The 15,488-nt window shown below is 36.6% G+C and overlaps 1 protein-coding gene across 2 annotated transcripts in view; it reads left to right on the forward strand.

Moving 5' to 3' along the window:
* Positions 1 to 15,488, forward strand: part of UACA (uveal autoantigen with coiled-coil domains and ankyrin repeats) — a 131,805-nt gene that overhangs the window by 60,318 nt on the left and 55,999 nt on the right. Inside the window, exons 1-2 of one of the 2 annotated variants that reach the window (XM_084884933.1) lie at positions 6,962 to 7,365; positions 9,603 to 9,736. In XM_084884933.1, coding sequence (XP_084741059.1) covers positions 7,327 to 7,365; positions 9,603 to 9,736 — 173 coding nt within the window. In that variant the 5' untranslated portion in view covers positions 6,962 to 7,326. Of the gene's footprint in view, positions 1 to 6,961; positions 7,366 to 9,602; positions 9,737 to 15,488 lie in introns of those variants that run through there. The other variant, XM_084884932.1, reaches the window with a different exon arrangement.

Below are 15,488 nucleotides of genomic sequence, written 5' to 3' on the forward strand. Positions count from 1 at the left end.
TTTTAATGAGGCATCACTGTTAAAGCTTTTAAGTAATTTCCTTCATGTTGATTTAGAGTTATTATTATTTTGCATTTTAATTTCTTTATTAAGTTATTACATACTTGTCCTTATTCCCCCATTAATATCCATTTAGGTCTACCTAGTGAAATAATTGTTCTGTGTTTGAATGTTATATTTATTCTCTTCTCTAGAAACAGTATTTCAATTCTTCTCAGAGGTACTTTGGCTTGCTGCTTCTGAGTGTGATAAATTTCTTCTTTTCAAACCAATGCAGTGCCCTAGTATAGAAATATATTCATTATAATATACTAGAGGTCGAGAACATGAAATTTGTGCATGGGTAGGGTCCCTAGGCCTGGCCGGTGATCAGAACCAATCGGGACCTTCCTTCCCTCGGTGGCCATCTGCCGGCTGGGGTCTTCCTTTGTTTTGTGCCACACCCTGGTGGTCAGTGCATGTCATAGTAAGCGGTCGAACGCCCGAGGAGAAAATTTGCATATTAGTCTTTTATTATATAGGACTAGAAGCCTGGTACATGAATTCGTGCACAGGAGGGGTCTGACTAGCTTACCTCAACTGGGGCCGATCCAGCTGGGCCAGCTGGGGGAGGGGACACGGGAGGTTGGCTGGCTAGCCCTGCCCCCGATCAGGATTGGGGGGGGGGGGTGGATAGGGGTGGGGATTGCTGGGGAAAGGGGCTGCAGGCAGTTGGCCATCCAGTCCTACCCCCTGGTTGAACTCGCGGTTGAACTCTTGGTTGAGGGGACAATTTGCATATTAGCCTTTTATTATATAGGACTAGAGCTCTAAGGCACAAAAATTCATGCAAGAGTAGGCCTTCCTTCCCCTGGCTTTCCTCCAGCACCTGGGACCCAGGCTGCTGGCTTCTCTCTGACCCCAACTTTATCAGGAAGGACATCTGGAATGATGTCCGGTCTATTTAGCATACTACCCTTTTATTATTATAGACTAGAGGCCTGGTGCACTTGTCTCTAGGCCTGCCTGGTGATCAAGGTTGATTGGGGCCTTCCTTCTGCTGGCTGCCAGCTGCTGGCTGGGGCCTTCTTTCTCTGGCTGCCAGATAAGTGCCTCTCCCTGGTGGTCTGTGCACATTATAGGGAATGGTTGAATTCCTGGTTGGTTGAACTCCTGAGGGGACAATTTGCATATTAGCCTTTTATTATATAGAATAGTTCCTTTTTAGAATGCTTTCTTTTTCTATCATGGGGCTTACCTTATAAGTATATGACATTAACTCACATAGATATGTTGAAATGACAATAGCTTCATTTTAATCCAGAGTGAATTAAGCACATCCTTTGCTGCATTTCCTACCGTATTAATGAATCAGTGAAGAGCCTTGGTGATCAGCATGTAATGCAGTTTAAAATTATATACATCAACTAGATTTATTAGAACACTAGAGACCCAGTGCATTAAACTTGTGCACGGGAGGGGGTGTGTGTGTCCCTCAGCCCAGCCTTCATCCTCTCTAGTTTGGGATCCCTAAAGGGATGTCCGTCTGCCCATTTATGCCTGATCCCGGTGATCCAGGACTGCTGGGTCCCAACCGCTTGCCAGGCTGCCCGCCTGATTGCCCCTAACCACTTCTGCCTGCCAGCCTGATCATCCCCTAACCACTACCCTGACAGCCTGATTGATGCCTAACTGCTCCCCTGCTGGCCCGATTGCCCCTAACTGGCCTCCCTTGCCAGCTTGGCCACTGCTAACTTCCCTCCCCTGCTGGGCTGGTTGTCCCTAACCACCCTCTCCTAGAGGCCTGATCCTCCCCAACTGCCCTCCCCTGCAGGCCTGGTCACCCCTAACTGCTCTCCCCTGCTGGCCATCTTGTGTATGGCCATCTTGTATGTTGGGGTGATGGTCAATTTGCATATTACCCCTTTATTGTATAGGATGTATCAAATGTGTGAAATATACAAAAGGTGAGAGTTTAGTATAATGATCCCTGTTGAATTTATAATTCAGCTTTTACAGTTCTTAACCTATGGCTAATCTTACTTTATCTATACCCTGATCCATTTGATTTTGTTTAAAATGTTTTTTAATTCATACTAATCATAATAATGATATGTGAGGGATTGCATTTCTTTTGTTTCATTATTTTTAATTATGGTAAAAAACATAATTTACCATTTTAACCATTTTTTCTTTTTTAACAGCTTTATTGATATGTAATTCACATCTTTATTATTATTGTTTTTAATCTTTATTATTGAAAGCATTACATATGCCCCTTTTTTACCCCAATGATCCCTTTTAGCCTGTACCCACCCTCTGCTTCAGACCTTTATCCCCTATTGTCTGTGCCCATGAGTAATGCATATATGCATACAAGTTATTTGGTTGATCTCTTCCCACCCACCCACCTTTCCTCACCTTCCTCTGATATTCCATAGTCTGTTCCATGCCTGTATGTCTCTGGATCTATTTTGTTCATTAGTTTATTTTTTTCATTAGATTCCACAAATGAGTCAGATCATGTGAAAGAAGGTGAAAGACTTTTACACTGAAACTATTTTTTTTCACCTTCTTTCACCTTTCTTTGACTGGCTTATTTCACTAAACACAATACTCTCCAAGTCCATCTATTTTGTTTGGAGTTATTTATATATTCTGCGTACTAGCCCTTTATCAGACATATGACTTGCAAATATTTTCTCCCATTCTATAGGTTGGCTTTTCACTGTGTTAATGATATATTTTGATGTGCAAAGTTTTAAGTTTGATGTTGTTCCATTTGTCTATTTTTACTTTTGTTGTCTGTAAGGGTGTCATCTCTTAAAAAATCATTATCAAATCCAATGTCATGAAGCTTTTACCTGTATTTTCTTTTAGGAGTTTTATAATTGGATCTTAAATTTAGGTCTTTAATCATTTTGAATTGTTTTTGTATATGGTGTAAGACAACTTCACTCTTTTCTATGTGGATATCCAGTTTTCCCAGCACCATATGTTGAAGAGACTGTCCTTCCCCCATTGAGTGGCCTTAGCATTTTTGTTGAAGATCACTTGACCCTATATATCTGGGTTTATCTGTGGGATTTCTGTTCTATTTCATTGATCTATGTATCTGTCTTCATGCCAGTGCCACACTGTTTTAATTATTGTGCCATTCTAATAGGTTTTGAAATGAGGAAGTGTGAAACATCCAATCTTCTTTTTCTTTTTCAAGATTGTTTGGCTGTTTGGGGGTCTCTTGAGATTCAATATGAATTTTAGGATGAATTTTTCTACTCCTTCAAAAAAATGAAATTTTGATAGGGATTGTGTTGAATCTTTGGGTCACTTTGGGTAGTATTAACACATTAACAGTATTAAATCTTCCAGTCCATGAACACAGATGCATTTATATTTATTTGTATCTTCTCTAATTTCAGCAATATTTTGTAGTTTATTCAGCAATATTTTATAGTTTCAGTGTACAAGTCTTTCACCTTCTTGATTAGTTTTATTCCTAATTGTAATTTTTTTGCTACAGTAAATGAAATTGTGTTTTTAATTTTATTTTTTGGATTGCTCATTGTAAGCATATGGAAACACAATTGATTTTTGTGTGTTAGTTTTGTATCCTACAACTTTGCTGAATTTATTTATTAGTTCTAAGAGTTTTTTTTTTTCCCCCTGAGGTATTTTTAGATTTTTCTACATACATATAAGATCAGGTTATCTGCACACAGATAGTTTTACTTCTTTTTCAATTTGTATGTCTTTATTTCCTTTTTTTGCCTAATTGTTCAGGTTAGGACTTTCAATACTATGTTGAATAAAATTAGCTAGAGTGGGCATCCTTATCTTATTTCTGACATTAGAAGAAAAAAAAATTCAGTCTTTCACTATTAAATGATTTTAGCTCTATGCTTTTCATATATGGCCTTTATTATAGTGAGATAGTTTTCTTCTATTTCTTGTTTGTTGAGTGTTTTTTAATCATGAAAGATGTTGAATCTTGTCTAGTTTTTTTTTTTACACCAATTGATATGATCATGTAATTTTTGTCTTAATTCTATTAATGTGGTGTATTACATTTAATTATGTTGCAAATTCCATTTGTCATGGTGATTAAATGCTTTTAATGTGCTAGAGAGTTCATTATTTTGAAGCAAATATCAGATATAGATAATAAACTAATAAACATCCTATCTAATAAAAAACCAATATGTAAATTAACCATCACTCTGCTCCACAAGCTACGCCCACAAGCCAATCAGTGAATATGCAAATTAACCCTAGCCAAGATGGCTGTGGCCACAGAGAGCTTGGGTTTCTCAGGCAACAGAAGAAGCCAAGCTTTCCACCTGATCTAGCAAGCCTAAGCCTCCAATCAAGACTACAAAGTTTCAATTATAGAAGGTAAACAAATCCAAACAGAAATGGCTGCCACCACGGAGCGAGCAGGCGGCTTGGCTCTATTCCAGGCTACAAAATTTCAATTGTAGAAAGTAAATATATCCCAGATACCAGGGCCTCTGCTTGGGTTGCTGGGGGGCATGGCCAGCCTCCAAACCACCACAAGCCCCTCACTTAGGCCGTCCCACTCCCCAAAGGAACCCTGATCCATGACATCCTTCAGGGCAAACCAGCTAGCCCCCACCCTTGGACCAGGCCTCTATCCTATCTAATAAAAGAGTAATATGCAGAATGACCATCACTCCAACACACAATAGCTGCCCCCATGTAGTCAAAGATGGCTGCCCCCATGTGGACACAAGATAGCCACCACAAGATGGCCAGCAGGAGAGGGCAGTTGGGAGGGACCAGGCCTGCAAGGGAGGGCAGTTGAGAGGGACCAGGCCTGCAAGAGAGGGGAGTTGGAGGTGATCAACCCTGCAGGGGAGGGTAGTTAGGGATGACCAGGCCAGTAGAGGAGGGAAGTTGGGGGCAAATGGGCTGGCAGAGGAGCAGTTAGACATCAATCAGGCTGGCATGGGAGTGGTTAGGGGGTGATAAGACTGGCAGGCAGAAGTGGTTAGGGGAAATCAGGAAAGCAAGCAGGCAAGCAGCCAGCAGTCCTGGATTGTGAGAGGGCTGTCCAACTGCCCGTTTATGCCCAATCCCACCAGGCAGTCGGTCATCTAAACGGGCTGCTAAATGGTGAGTTGGACATCCCTTGAGGTATCCCATATTGGAGAGGGTGTAGGCTGGGCTGAGGGACAACCCCTCCCCTGCTCCTATTCACAAATTTCATGCACCGGGCCTCTATTGTGATATAGTGGCAGATACTGATTAGCATTGTAAGGAAAAGTAAAACAGGGCAGGAAGTTAAAGAGTGCAAACACTCTAGAGTTTACAGTGGGGCTAGGGCTGTTTAGATAGAGGTTTGAGAAGCCTTTTGAGGGAGTGACAAGAAGAACCTGAAGGAGGAATCTTGTAGGCACATGGGACAGCAAAGGTGGGAATTTACCTAGAGTTCTTGGGGAATATGTGGATCGAAGGGTATGAGAATAGGAACAGGAGATTAAGTCCTGTGCAGCTCAGGACATCTGTAGGACAAGAGGGCATGTAAATCCTGTCTCCTGAGCCTTAGCAGGGATAGCTCCTTATATGGCTTTGAATACTTATTACAGGTTTCCCCTTTTCTATTTCCTTTGCAAGCTGTCCTATTTCTAGAAAGAATGTGCTTGCTTTGTTAACCAAAGGACAGATCCTGAGTTCTATTCCAGATTTCCTTTCAAGAAGGGTGTAAAACAGTGGGTGGAGTCTCTGGATCCAGCCAAGAATTCATTGTGATGTCTAATGTGATTTGTGGGGGAGGGGGGAAATCATTGTTTCAGAAATAATACATTATGGTCTATGACCTTATTATATATTTAAATGTAAATAGTAGGAAGTTGACTTTTTTAATGAAATTCATAACAATTTTTAACCGGCAGCATGCATGTTCTATAGTAAGTATAACAGTTACCTCCTTCATAAAAACAAGGTGTTGGAATGTTTTGAATTCTTATGAAACACTTTTCCCAAACCTGTCTTTTTGGAGGAAGTATAAATTATTCTCATGCTGTTGAAGTAACTAGAAGGTAAAAAACACCCTGGAGCTTGCAGATGTTTGTTATGGTCCTTGCTAATATAAGGAGTGTTGGTATAAATATGCAAAACTATCAGAATGTGGAGAAATTATCTGCTTTGTCCCCAAATAGAGTTTTATTTACAGTCTAGCTCAGTGTTTAATATACATTTGCCTCCTTTAGTATTTAATCAGTTTGGTTTTTTAATCCCAGAATTCTGATAATTTGATTTTCCACTGATAAAATATTTACTTGTCATATCAGGCAGGGGACTAAATTTGGAAATTAAGAGTACTGAGTTAAATTTAAAATTTGTTGAAGAGTATTCATCATGATGCAGTCTATTTAATGTCTTGGCAGTACCTCTGGCTCTTCTCATTTAACATGTTGGGAGACATACTGGCAGCATTTGTAAACTGAAACCTGGTTGTGTTCAGGAGAGTGACAGGGGAAGGAAGGAAAATGGACAAAATTTGAAGGTGTTAGTATGTGTGTTTCCTTAAATTAAAGTGTGACACATTTGCTTAAAATAGAATTTTATATTTTGTTTATCAAGGTTATTATCAGTTCACCCATAGATGATTCTAAGACTGAATAAAGCTGATTTTAAAATATTATTTTGTGGAATAACCAAATTTAACTCAGTATTGTCATAATGTCACACAAGTTATTTTGATATAATAAGCATGTTTTACAATATGTTTGAGTCATTGGCCCCCCAGTAGACTTGAAATTTATTACTCAGAGGAGAAGCATGCATTGATAGTATATTCTTAGCTACTGCTTGTTTTCTGTCACTCAGCTGACAAGCCCTATGGAATCTAAAATAGACCTGACCAATGGGAGAAAGCCTTCATACTGTTTACAGAAGATTCGGATGTGGTCAGTTTTATCATGCATTGCAGCGTCTGTGTTGCAGTGTTGAGGCAGCAGGATGCAGAGTGCACTTCAGATTGTCCACCAGAGTCCCTGAAAGGGAAGCTTTGAAGGACAGCTTCTAAATAAGAAATAGGAGGAGTTACAGTACCTGACTTAGGGCTGCTCTTATTCAAGTTCTGCACACAAGGAAGATAATTTTCAAGTGTTATGACGGCGGAGAAGGATCCTGAAGATGAAGAAAATATCAAAATCCAAGCTAAGTGTAGCACAGCATGAGGATTGGAGAACAGGAAGAGTTGTAAAGAGAGGGCCAAGTCACTGATTAGGAGTTTGTCTGCCTGCTTGCTTTGTCAGTTACAGAGATTCGTAACTTAATTTGTAGTAGTTTGCTGTTAGCAACAAAAACTAAGTCCTGTCTATGATGAACTGTTGGTTTTCTTGTGCTCCTAAGAACAAAGTAGGTATCCCGGTAGCCCGGTGTAACAAAAGATTCTGTTAGGCTTTGTGAACTGTTTTCGTTTAAAATGTTCTACTGTTTTATTAATTTTGGTTTCTTTGTCTTATTATATTCTTTCTGATTTATCTGACTAACAGATTTGGGTTAGTAATAGAAAACAAAAAGTTTTTGTTTCTTTTTCTAGGTTTAAAAAACACTTAGTAGAATATTTTTTTCCCATGTAGTAGAATCTTAATAACTGAGCAGTATTTCTGTTAACTGACAGTTGAGCCAAAGGGAAAATTGTGCTTGGTAGCATAGAAGTGAAAATCACATGATAATATGAAAATAATCATCTTTTTAAAGTCTTTCGGATTTTACCATTTTTAGTGTTTTAAATAGCTTCTTTCTCTACCACTAAATTTACTTGGAAATAAATTTGAGATTGCTTTAACAAGAAAAGCTTAATCAATTTAGTGCAAATATTTGTGTGACTTAATTCCTTAGGTGTTTGGAAACATAGTATCCGAGACCTACATCTACTACTATTCCCCAATTTAGAACCAGTAAACTGTTTGTTTTAAAGCTAAAGAAGCAGATACTTAAAGTATAGTTTAGCCTTTGAATCAATAAGTAGAACTATCTCTACTCATAGTTGTCAGTTTGAATTTTTGAAATTAGAAGGAAGTGGGTTCATCTCCAAATTTGATGAATTTAGAGACAACAATTCTGAAGTCTGTGTGGATACCTGAATCAGATTCTATTTCAGGAGTGGGTTAAAATGTAAGGTATTTATCTTTTTTCATATTTAACTTACATATTTATTTTTTATTTCAAGTATTTCATAAATAGATTGCTTATTTAGCTATAAAATTGGCAATTTTTTTCCTTTCAGTTTGGAGGGGGATAGTAGATATAAAATAATCATTTTGCTCAAACACTTAATGTGCCTCATATAAGTGATTAATTTCCCTGCCCCCAGAAATTTGTTATGGTATTTATAGACATAGGAATTGTTTTGTCAGTTAAGTCAAAAACATGTATATCATTTTTTTGCCCTAGAAATAATACTGGACTTAACACAAAATTTAGCAATAAGTTTACTCTATAATATCGTAAAAAGGCTAAAATAATGTATATTTTAGTTTTGGGCTCTACATTTTTGCTTACTAAGAGAAGATCCAAGTTTCTGGTTTCAGAATGTCTTGAATGTCTTTTCTCCAATCAAAGCTAGCTTTGATTTTGTGAGACAATATTTTAAAAATTGCCTTTGTTCTTCCTTATAAATACATGTAGTAGTGAGCTTTTGTTAAAAATCTTTTTTAAAAACAAAAATAATGTATGTTGAAAGTAAATAAGAAGGAAGAAAATGAAAGTCACCTGTTATGTATTATTTTAGGATTTTTTAATTACTACTTCAGAGTCCTTTGTAGAGTGTTTTTCTATGTAGAAGTTTTGTATTTACTCTCATATAAGCATAATGAATTGCTTTCTCTATTGAGTATGTGTCTATGTATAATTTGCTTTTTACTCAAGTTGGGAAGGAGGTTTTTGTTGCTGTTGTTTTGATTTTTAGAGATAGAGGAAGAGAGAGGGATAGAGAGGTAGGAACATAAATGAGAGAAGAACATCGATCAATTGCCTCCTACACATCCGATTCCGAAACCTAGGCATGTGCCCTGATCAGGAATCAACTTTGACCTCTTGGTTCCTGGGTCAATGCTCAACCACAGGATGGGAAGGAGTTTTTTTAATGTGTGCAGAATTCTACTGCATCTAAAAGGTTTTGAAATAGATGTAACCAGAACCAAATCAGAAAACATGAGTTAGAGAATAGGAAAAGCACATTAATTGTGGAAATTATGAGAAATCATGGTTGGGCTTGGCCACTTAAGTCATTTAATGTTCCTGGAGCCTTGACTTCTCATCTGTTAATTGGGAATGATAGTTTTAATTTACTAGGATTGTTTAAGTAATTTATGCCTGGCATAGGGTAGGTATTCAACAATTATTTTCTTTCTTTGTACTGAAGGCAAAGAAAACAGCAGAGAACATGAGAAACATGCTTTTTCTCAAAAGTCTAATTTAATATAATTCTTTATGTTTTTGAAAAGTTCTCTCTGTGAAATTAGCACAGCAGGAAGGAAATTTGGGATGCAATTGGAAACTGAGTGATGTATGTACAATATTTTTTTTCCTTTCTTCTTTAGTATGCTATGTTTACTTGTTGTTTTTTTTTTTTTTTTTTAATTTTGTAGCATGCAGCAGATTGGAACAAATATGATGACAGATTGATGAAAGCAGCAGAAAGGGGAGATGTAGAAAAAGTGTCCTCAATCCTTGCCAAAAAGGGGGTCAATCCAGGCAAGCTAGATGTGGAAGGCAGATCTGTGTAAGTATTATTGATGATAATTTCCTAAAGGGAACCCTTGGGAAACAGATGGAGTTTGTGAATTGTGATTATCAACTTTTTAAATTAAAAAGTATTTATCAAACCTGACATTATAAAATCTTTTGAACATCACTTTTTAAACACTGTTCTCAATTTGAAAGATTTCTAAGATAGAGAGAGAATAGTAAATTACTACATGTAGTCTAGTTCTTTAGGCCTTATGACAAACCACAGACTGGATTATTTAGTGCATTTGCTCTATAACCTTTTTTATGTTCCTTGTATTTAATCCTCACAGTAGCCCTCTAAAAGAAATGTTTACAGAGCTGGGATATGAAACCAAGTTACTATCGTGTTTCACCGAAAATAAGACATCCTCCGAAAATAAGACCTACTTACAGGTTTCCTTCTGAGTGAAATATCAGGCGTCCCCCCGAAAATAAGCACCCCCTCCCCCACTAGGCTAAATATGAGAGATTTGGTCCACTGATTCTGAAAGAAATGGAGTCACAAGAAATTCACCAGGAAATTCAGGAATTGGATTGTTATGATAATGTTCCAGAAGATGATGACATGATTGTCATTGAATAAATGAGTAAATTCTTGATACTGTAGGATTCACAGTTTGTCTGGTTTGTGTTGACAACTACCGTACTACCGTACCGTATACAGGTAATAAATTTCCTTTATTTTCATTTAACAATAAATGTGTACTGTATACTTCTTCATGGAAAAATAAGACATCCCCTGAAAATAAGACCTAGCGCATCTTTGGGAGCAAAAATTAGTATAAGACACTGTCTTATTTTCGGGAAAACAGGGTATCTTGAAAATAGTTCTATAAATTGCACTGCCTTTTCCTCACAACCCCCAATTCATTTGTATATTTGGAGAAATGAGAATTAAATTTAGTTTAAATAAAAATGTTTATAGTAGAAAGGAAGACAGAATAACTTGTGTGGCTTAGGGTGACAGTAGGTAGTGATCCCTCCCTTTGTTGCTGTGTTACTGAGAACTACGGCTTGTTTACATGTTTATCTTTTCTCCCATTTCTCCTCAGTCTTCATCATTTACCTTTCTGTTTAGGATGTGGGTCAGTTGAGTTAAAGGTTAAACTCTAGGTTCTGTTACTATCATCTATAATTATAGCAGTTAAAACCAAATTTAGGAAACCTTCCAAAGTTAAAGCTGAAAAGTCTCCTTTCCTGAAATTTCTCTCAGTCTGATACGTGCATGAGTTTATTTAGAATATCATGACTGGCAAGTACATATTAAATATATAGCAATGAATATTAAGAAGTGAACAGTTAATTTTTTTATGTCTTTATATCCTTTCATTTATTTATTTTTAAATTTTTATTGTTGAAAGTATTACATATGTCCCCTTTTTCTCCCCATTGACCTCTTCTAGCCTGTCCCTGCCCCTCACCCCCTACCGCAGGCCTTCTCCACCTATTGTCTGTGTCCATGAGTTATGGTTGATCTCTTCCTCCCTCTCACCCTTTCCCTCTGAGTTTTCACAGTCTGTCCCATGCTTCTATGTCTCTGGATCTGTTTTGGTGAACAGTTAATTATTGATATGGGTCACTATCTTAGAATGCTTAGATATTTGAGAATAGTAAAAATAACAAAGCATGACTTAAAAGTTAAATAGTTTTTAAGAACAATAAAGTTTGAAAAGTTTATTTTTCTCTATTCTTTTAATTTTATCCAGTAGGCAATTTGATAGCTACAGAAACATTGGTTATTTTGAGTCCTACTCCTATTTTGGCTAAATTTTAAGCTATTTATAGGGCTCACAGTATAAATGGTGAAACCTTAATATTTAAAATTGACTTTGTTTTTCATTTTTCTTTTTATCCCCAAACACCAAGATATTAAAAGATGAAGGGAATCTTCTTTGTGATTGAAAATCTTCACTGAAACCTTTCTTCAGTTTTGCCTGTCCACACTTTCCATGTTTTGAATTAATGGTTGCTTAAGTTTTTGCTTAGATTTTTTTTTAATCTAGATTAATTTTGAGTGAAATTATTTACATTAAAGGTCAAAGTTATAAAAACATGATATAATTTGATGAACTATGAACATAATTTTGTGAAATATTTGAGTTATTAGTTTTTGAGCTTTTCACTATAAGAAATAGAATTCTTTCTGGGATCTATAGGATAAAATATTTTCCTTTTGTTATTCACAAGTTGTATTCTCCCTTAAAGCATTTATACTTAGTCAGATACAACCTGTTACAAATATATTTTCTTTATTATGTACAATTATAAAAACAATTTTAATTTGGATGATTTGGGGGAGGGAATTTAATTTGAAAATTTAAGACAAAAGCAACAAGTGCTTCTTGAACTCAATCTAATTTCAAAAATGATATATTTAGAGCCTGGACATAGTCATTGCAAGGACCTGTTTTTTTCCTGTTCACCTCTCTCCTAGGTTGCAATCCTTTGCCAATGGAAAAGGGTCAGATTCACCAAGAAACCTCCCTACCACTTGGAGAGCTATGGATTCCAATTCCCATCTCTCTAAACCCTCAAGCTGTCAGACGTGCTGTTCAGCTTTTCAGATGTTTTTTCTGGAATCAGCAGTTGCTCCTTGCCCAAAATGGCCTCAAACACCAAGCCCTCCTCTCTGGGCCTCTGGGCTCATAATTTTTCACTATCTTGTTAGCTCATTGCTAACTTTATACATGTCTTATATTTTATGTAGCTTTTCTAGTTGTCCTCAGGTTATCCAAATTATCTGCATTTCTGTTATGGAAGTAGAGTACAAGTCTTGTTTAAAAAAGAAAATGTATTTCCATTTTTAATTGCAAAAGGGTATTTCTATTGTATAATGCAGTGTGTTTTTTTTTTGTTTGTTTTTTTCAAATTTCCTTGACAACTCTGCATACAATTTAATGATTGCTGTATTTTCTTACTGATGCACATCTACTTTTAGCACACTAGCATTAATAATGCATTGTGGATTGTTGTGATTTCTGCCCTTTAGTACATCATTAGTGAAAATATTAAATTGTTTTGAAGAAAGAAGTCTTCCAAATTTCATAAGCCAAGAAATGAAAACAGGCAAACAAAAAGTATCACTAAGATTGTTGTGAGAATAAAAACCTGTGCTTGAAAGAAATTACCATTCCTAAAGAGGTTCTAATGATACATTGCAGAGGATGATTCCCCGCTGCTATGCTGCAAAGAGATTAATAATTTCAACCTTAGAGCATTTTAATTCTTTTTTTAAAAATATATTTTATTGATTTTTTATTTTTCCCCCTCCTTCCCATACATACCCTCCCTCCACAGAGTTTTATGTCCATTAGTTGTACTTATATGCATGTATACAAGTCCTTCGGATGATCTATTATTTCCCTCCCCTCCTTGCTGTAATTTGACAGTCTGCTTGTTGCTTTACTGTCTCCATATCTATCTTTTGGTTCACCAGTTTATAATGTTCTTTATTATCCACAAATGAGTGAGGTCATGTGGTGTTTCTCTTTCATTGACTGGCTTATCTCACTCAGCATGATGTTCTCTAGTTCTATCCAGGTTGCTGCAAATGATGAGAATTTCTTCTTTTTTATGGCAGCATAGTATACTGTGTAGATGTACCATGGTTTTTTGATCCAATCATCTGCTGACGGGCACCTAGGCTGTTTCCAGATTCTAGCTATGGTAGATTGTGCTGCTATGAACTTAGGGGTGCATATATCCTTTCTGATTGGTGTTTCTAATTTCTTGGGATATATTCCTAGGAGTGGGATTACTGGGTCAAATGGGAGTTCCATTTTCAGTTATTTGAGGAAACTCCATACTGTTCTCCACAGTGGTTGCACCAGTCTGCATTCCCACCAGCAGTGCACGAGGGTTCCTTTTTCTCCGCAACCTCGCCAACACTTGTCGTTTGTTGATTTGTTGATGTTGGCCATTCTGACAGGTGTGAGATGGTACAGCATTGTTGTTTTGATTTGCATCCCTCAGATAATTAGTGACTTTGAGCATGTTTTCATGTGCCTTTTGGCCTTCCTTCTGTCTTCTTTTGAAAATATTCTATTTAGGTCCATTGCCCATTTTTTAATTGGATCATTCATCTTCCTTTTATTTAGTTGTATCAGCTGTCTGTAGATGTTGGAGATTAAACCTTTATCAGTGGTAACATTTGCAAATATGTTTTCCCACACAGTGGGCTTTCTTGATGTTTTGTTGATGGTTTCTTTTGCTGTAAAAAAGCTTTTTATTTTGTTGTAGTCCCATTTGTTTATTTTCTCTTTAGCTTCTATTGCCCTACGGGTAGTATCAGTGAAGAAGTTCTTTTGGCATACATCTGAGATTTTGCTGCTTGTGGATGCTTCTAGTATTTTTATGGTTTCCCGTCTGATGTTTAAGTCCTGTATTCATTTTGAGTTTATTGTTGTGTATGGTGTATGTTGGTGATCTAGTTTCATTCTTTTGCATGTATCTGTCCAATTTTCCCAACAACATTAATTGAAGAAACTGTCTTGACTCCATTGTATATTCGTGCCTCCTTTGTCAAATATTAATTGAGCATAGTGATTTGGGTTGATATCTGGGTTCTCGATTAGATTCCATTGATCTATATGTCTGTTCTTGTGCCAGTACCAGGCTGTTTTGAGAACAGTGGCTTTGTAATACAGGTTGAAGTCTGGTATTGAGATCCCTCCTACTTTACTCTTCTTTCTCAGGATTGCTGTGGCTATTCGGGGTCTTTTATTGTTCCAAATGAACTTTTGGAGAGTTCTTTCTAGGTCAGTGAAATATGTCATTGGTATTTTAATAGGGAGTGCATTGAACCTATAGATTGCTTTAGGAAGTATGGACATTTTGATGATGTTGATTCTACCAATCCATGAACATGGTATGATCTTCCATCTGTTTACATCTTCCTTTATCTCTTTTTTCAGTGTAGTGTAGTTTTCCGCATATAGGTCCTTTACTTCCTTAGTTAAATTTATTCCTAGGTATCTTAATTTTTTTGGTGCGATAGTAAATGGAATTGCTTTTTTAGTCTCTGTTTCTGTAATTTCACTGTTGGTGTATAGAAATGCCATGGATTTCTTGGCGTTAATTTTGTATCCTGCTACATTGCCAAATTCATTTATTAAGTCAATTAGTTTTTTAATGGAGTCTTTTGGTTTTTTTTATGTACAATATCATGTCATCTGCAAATAAGGATAACTTTACTTCTTTTCCAATTTGGATGCCTTTTATTTCCTCCTCTTGTCTAATTGCAATGGCTAGTACTTCCAGTACTATGTCAAACAGGAGTGGTGAGAGTGGGCATCCCTGTCTTGTTCCTGTTCTTGGAATGGTTTTAGTTTTTGCCCATTGAGTGTGATGTTGGCTGTGGGTTTATCATATATAGCTTTTATTATGTTGAGGTATGATCCTTTTACTCCCACCTTGTTGAGAGGTTTTTTTTTTATTGTTGTTGTTTGTTTGTTTTTAAATCAGGAAAGGGTGTTGGATTTTATCAAATGCTTTTTCTGCATCAATTAATATGACTATATGATTTTTATCTTTTAATTTGTATCATGGTTATTGATTTGCAGATATTGTACCAGCCTTGCATTCCTGAAATAAATCCTACTTGGTCATGGTGTATGATCTTTGTGATGCTCTGCTGGAGCCGATTTGCTAGAATTTTGTTGAGGATTTTGGCATCTATGTTCATGAGAGATATTGGCCTGTAATTCTCTTTGAGTTGTCTTTATCTGCTTTTGGCATTAGGGTGA

This window comes from Pipistrellus hanaki (assembly GCF_964339955.1).
Source record: "Pipistrellus hanaki genome assembly, chromosome: 1".
Taxonomy (NCBI): Eukaryota; Metazoa; Chordata; class Mammalia; order Chiroptera; family Vespertilionidae; genus Pipistrellus; species Pipistrellus hanaki.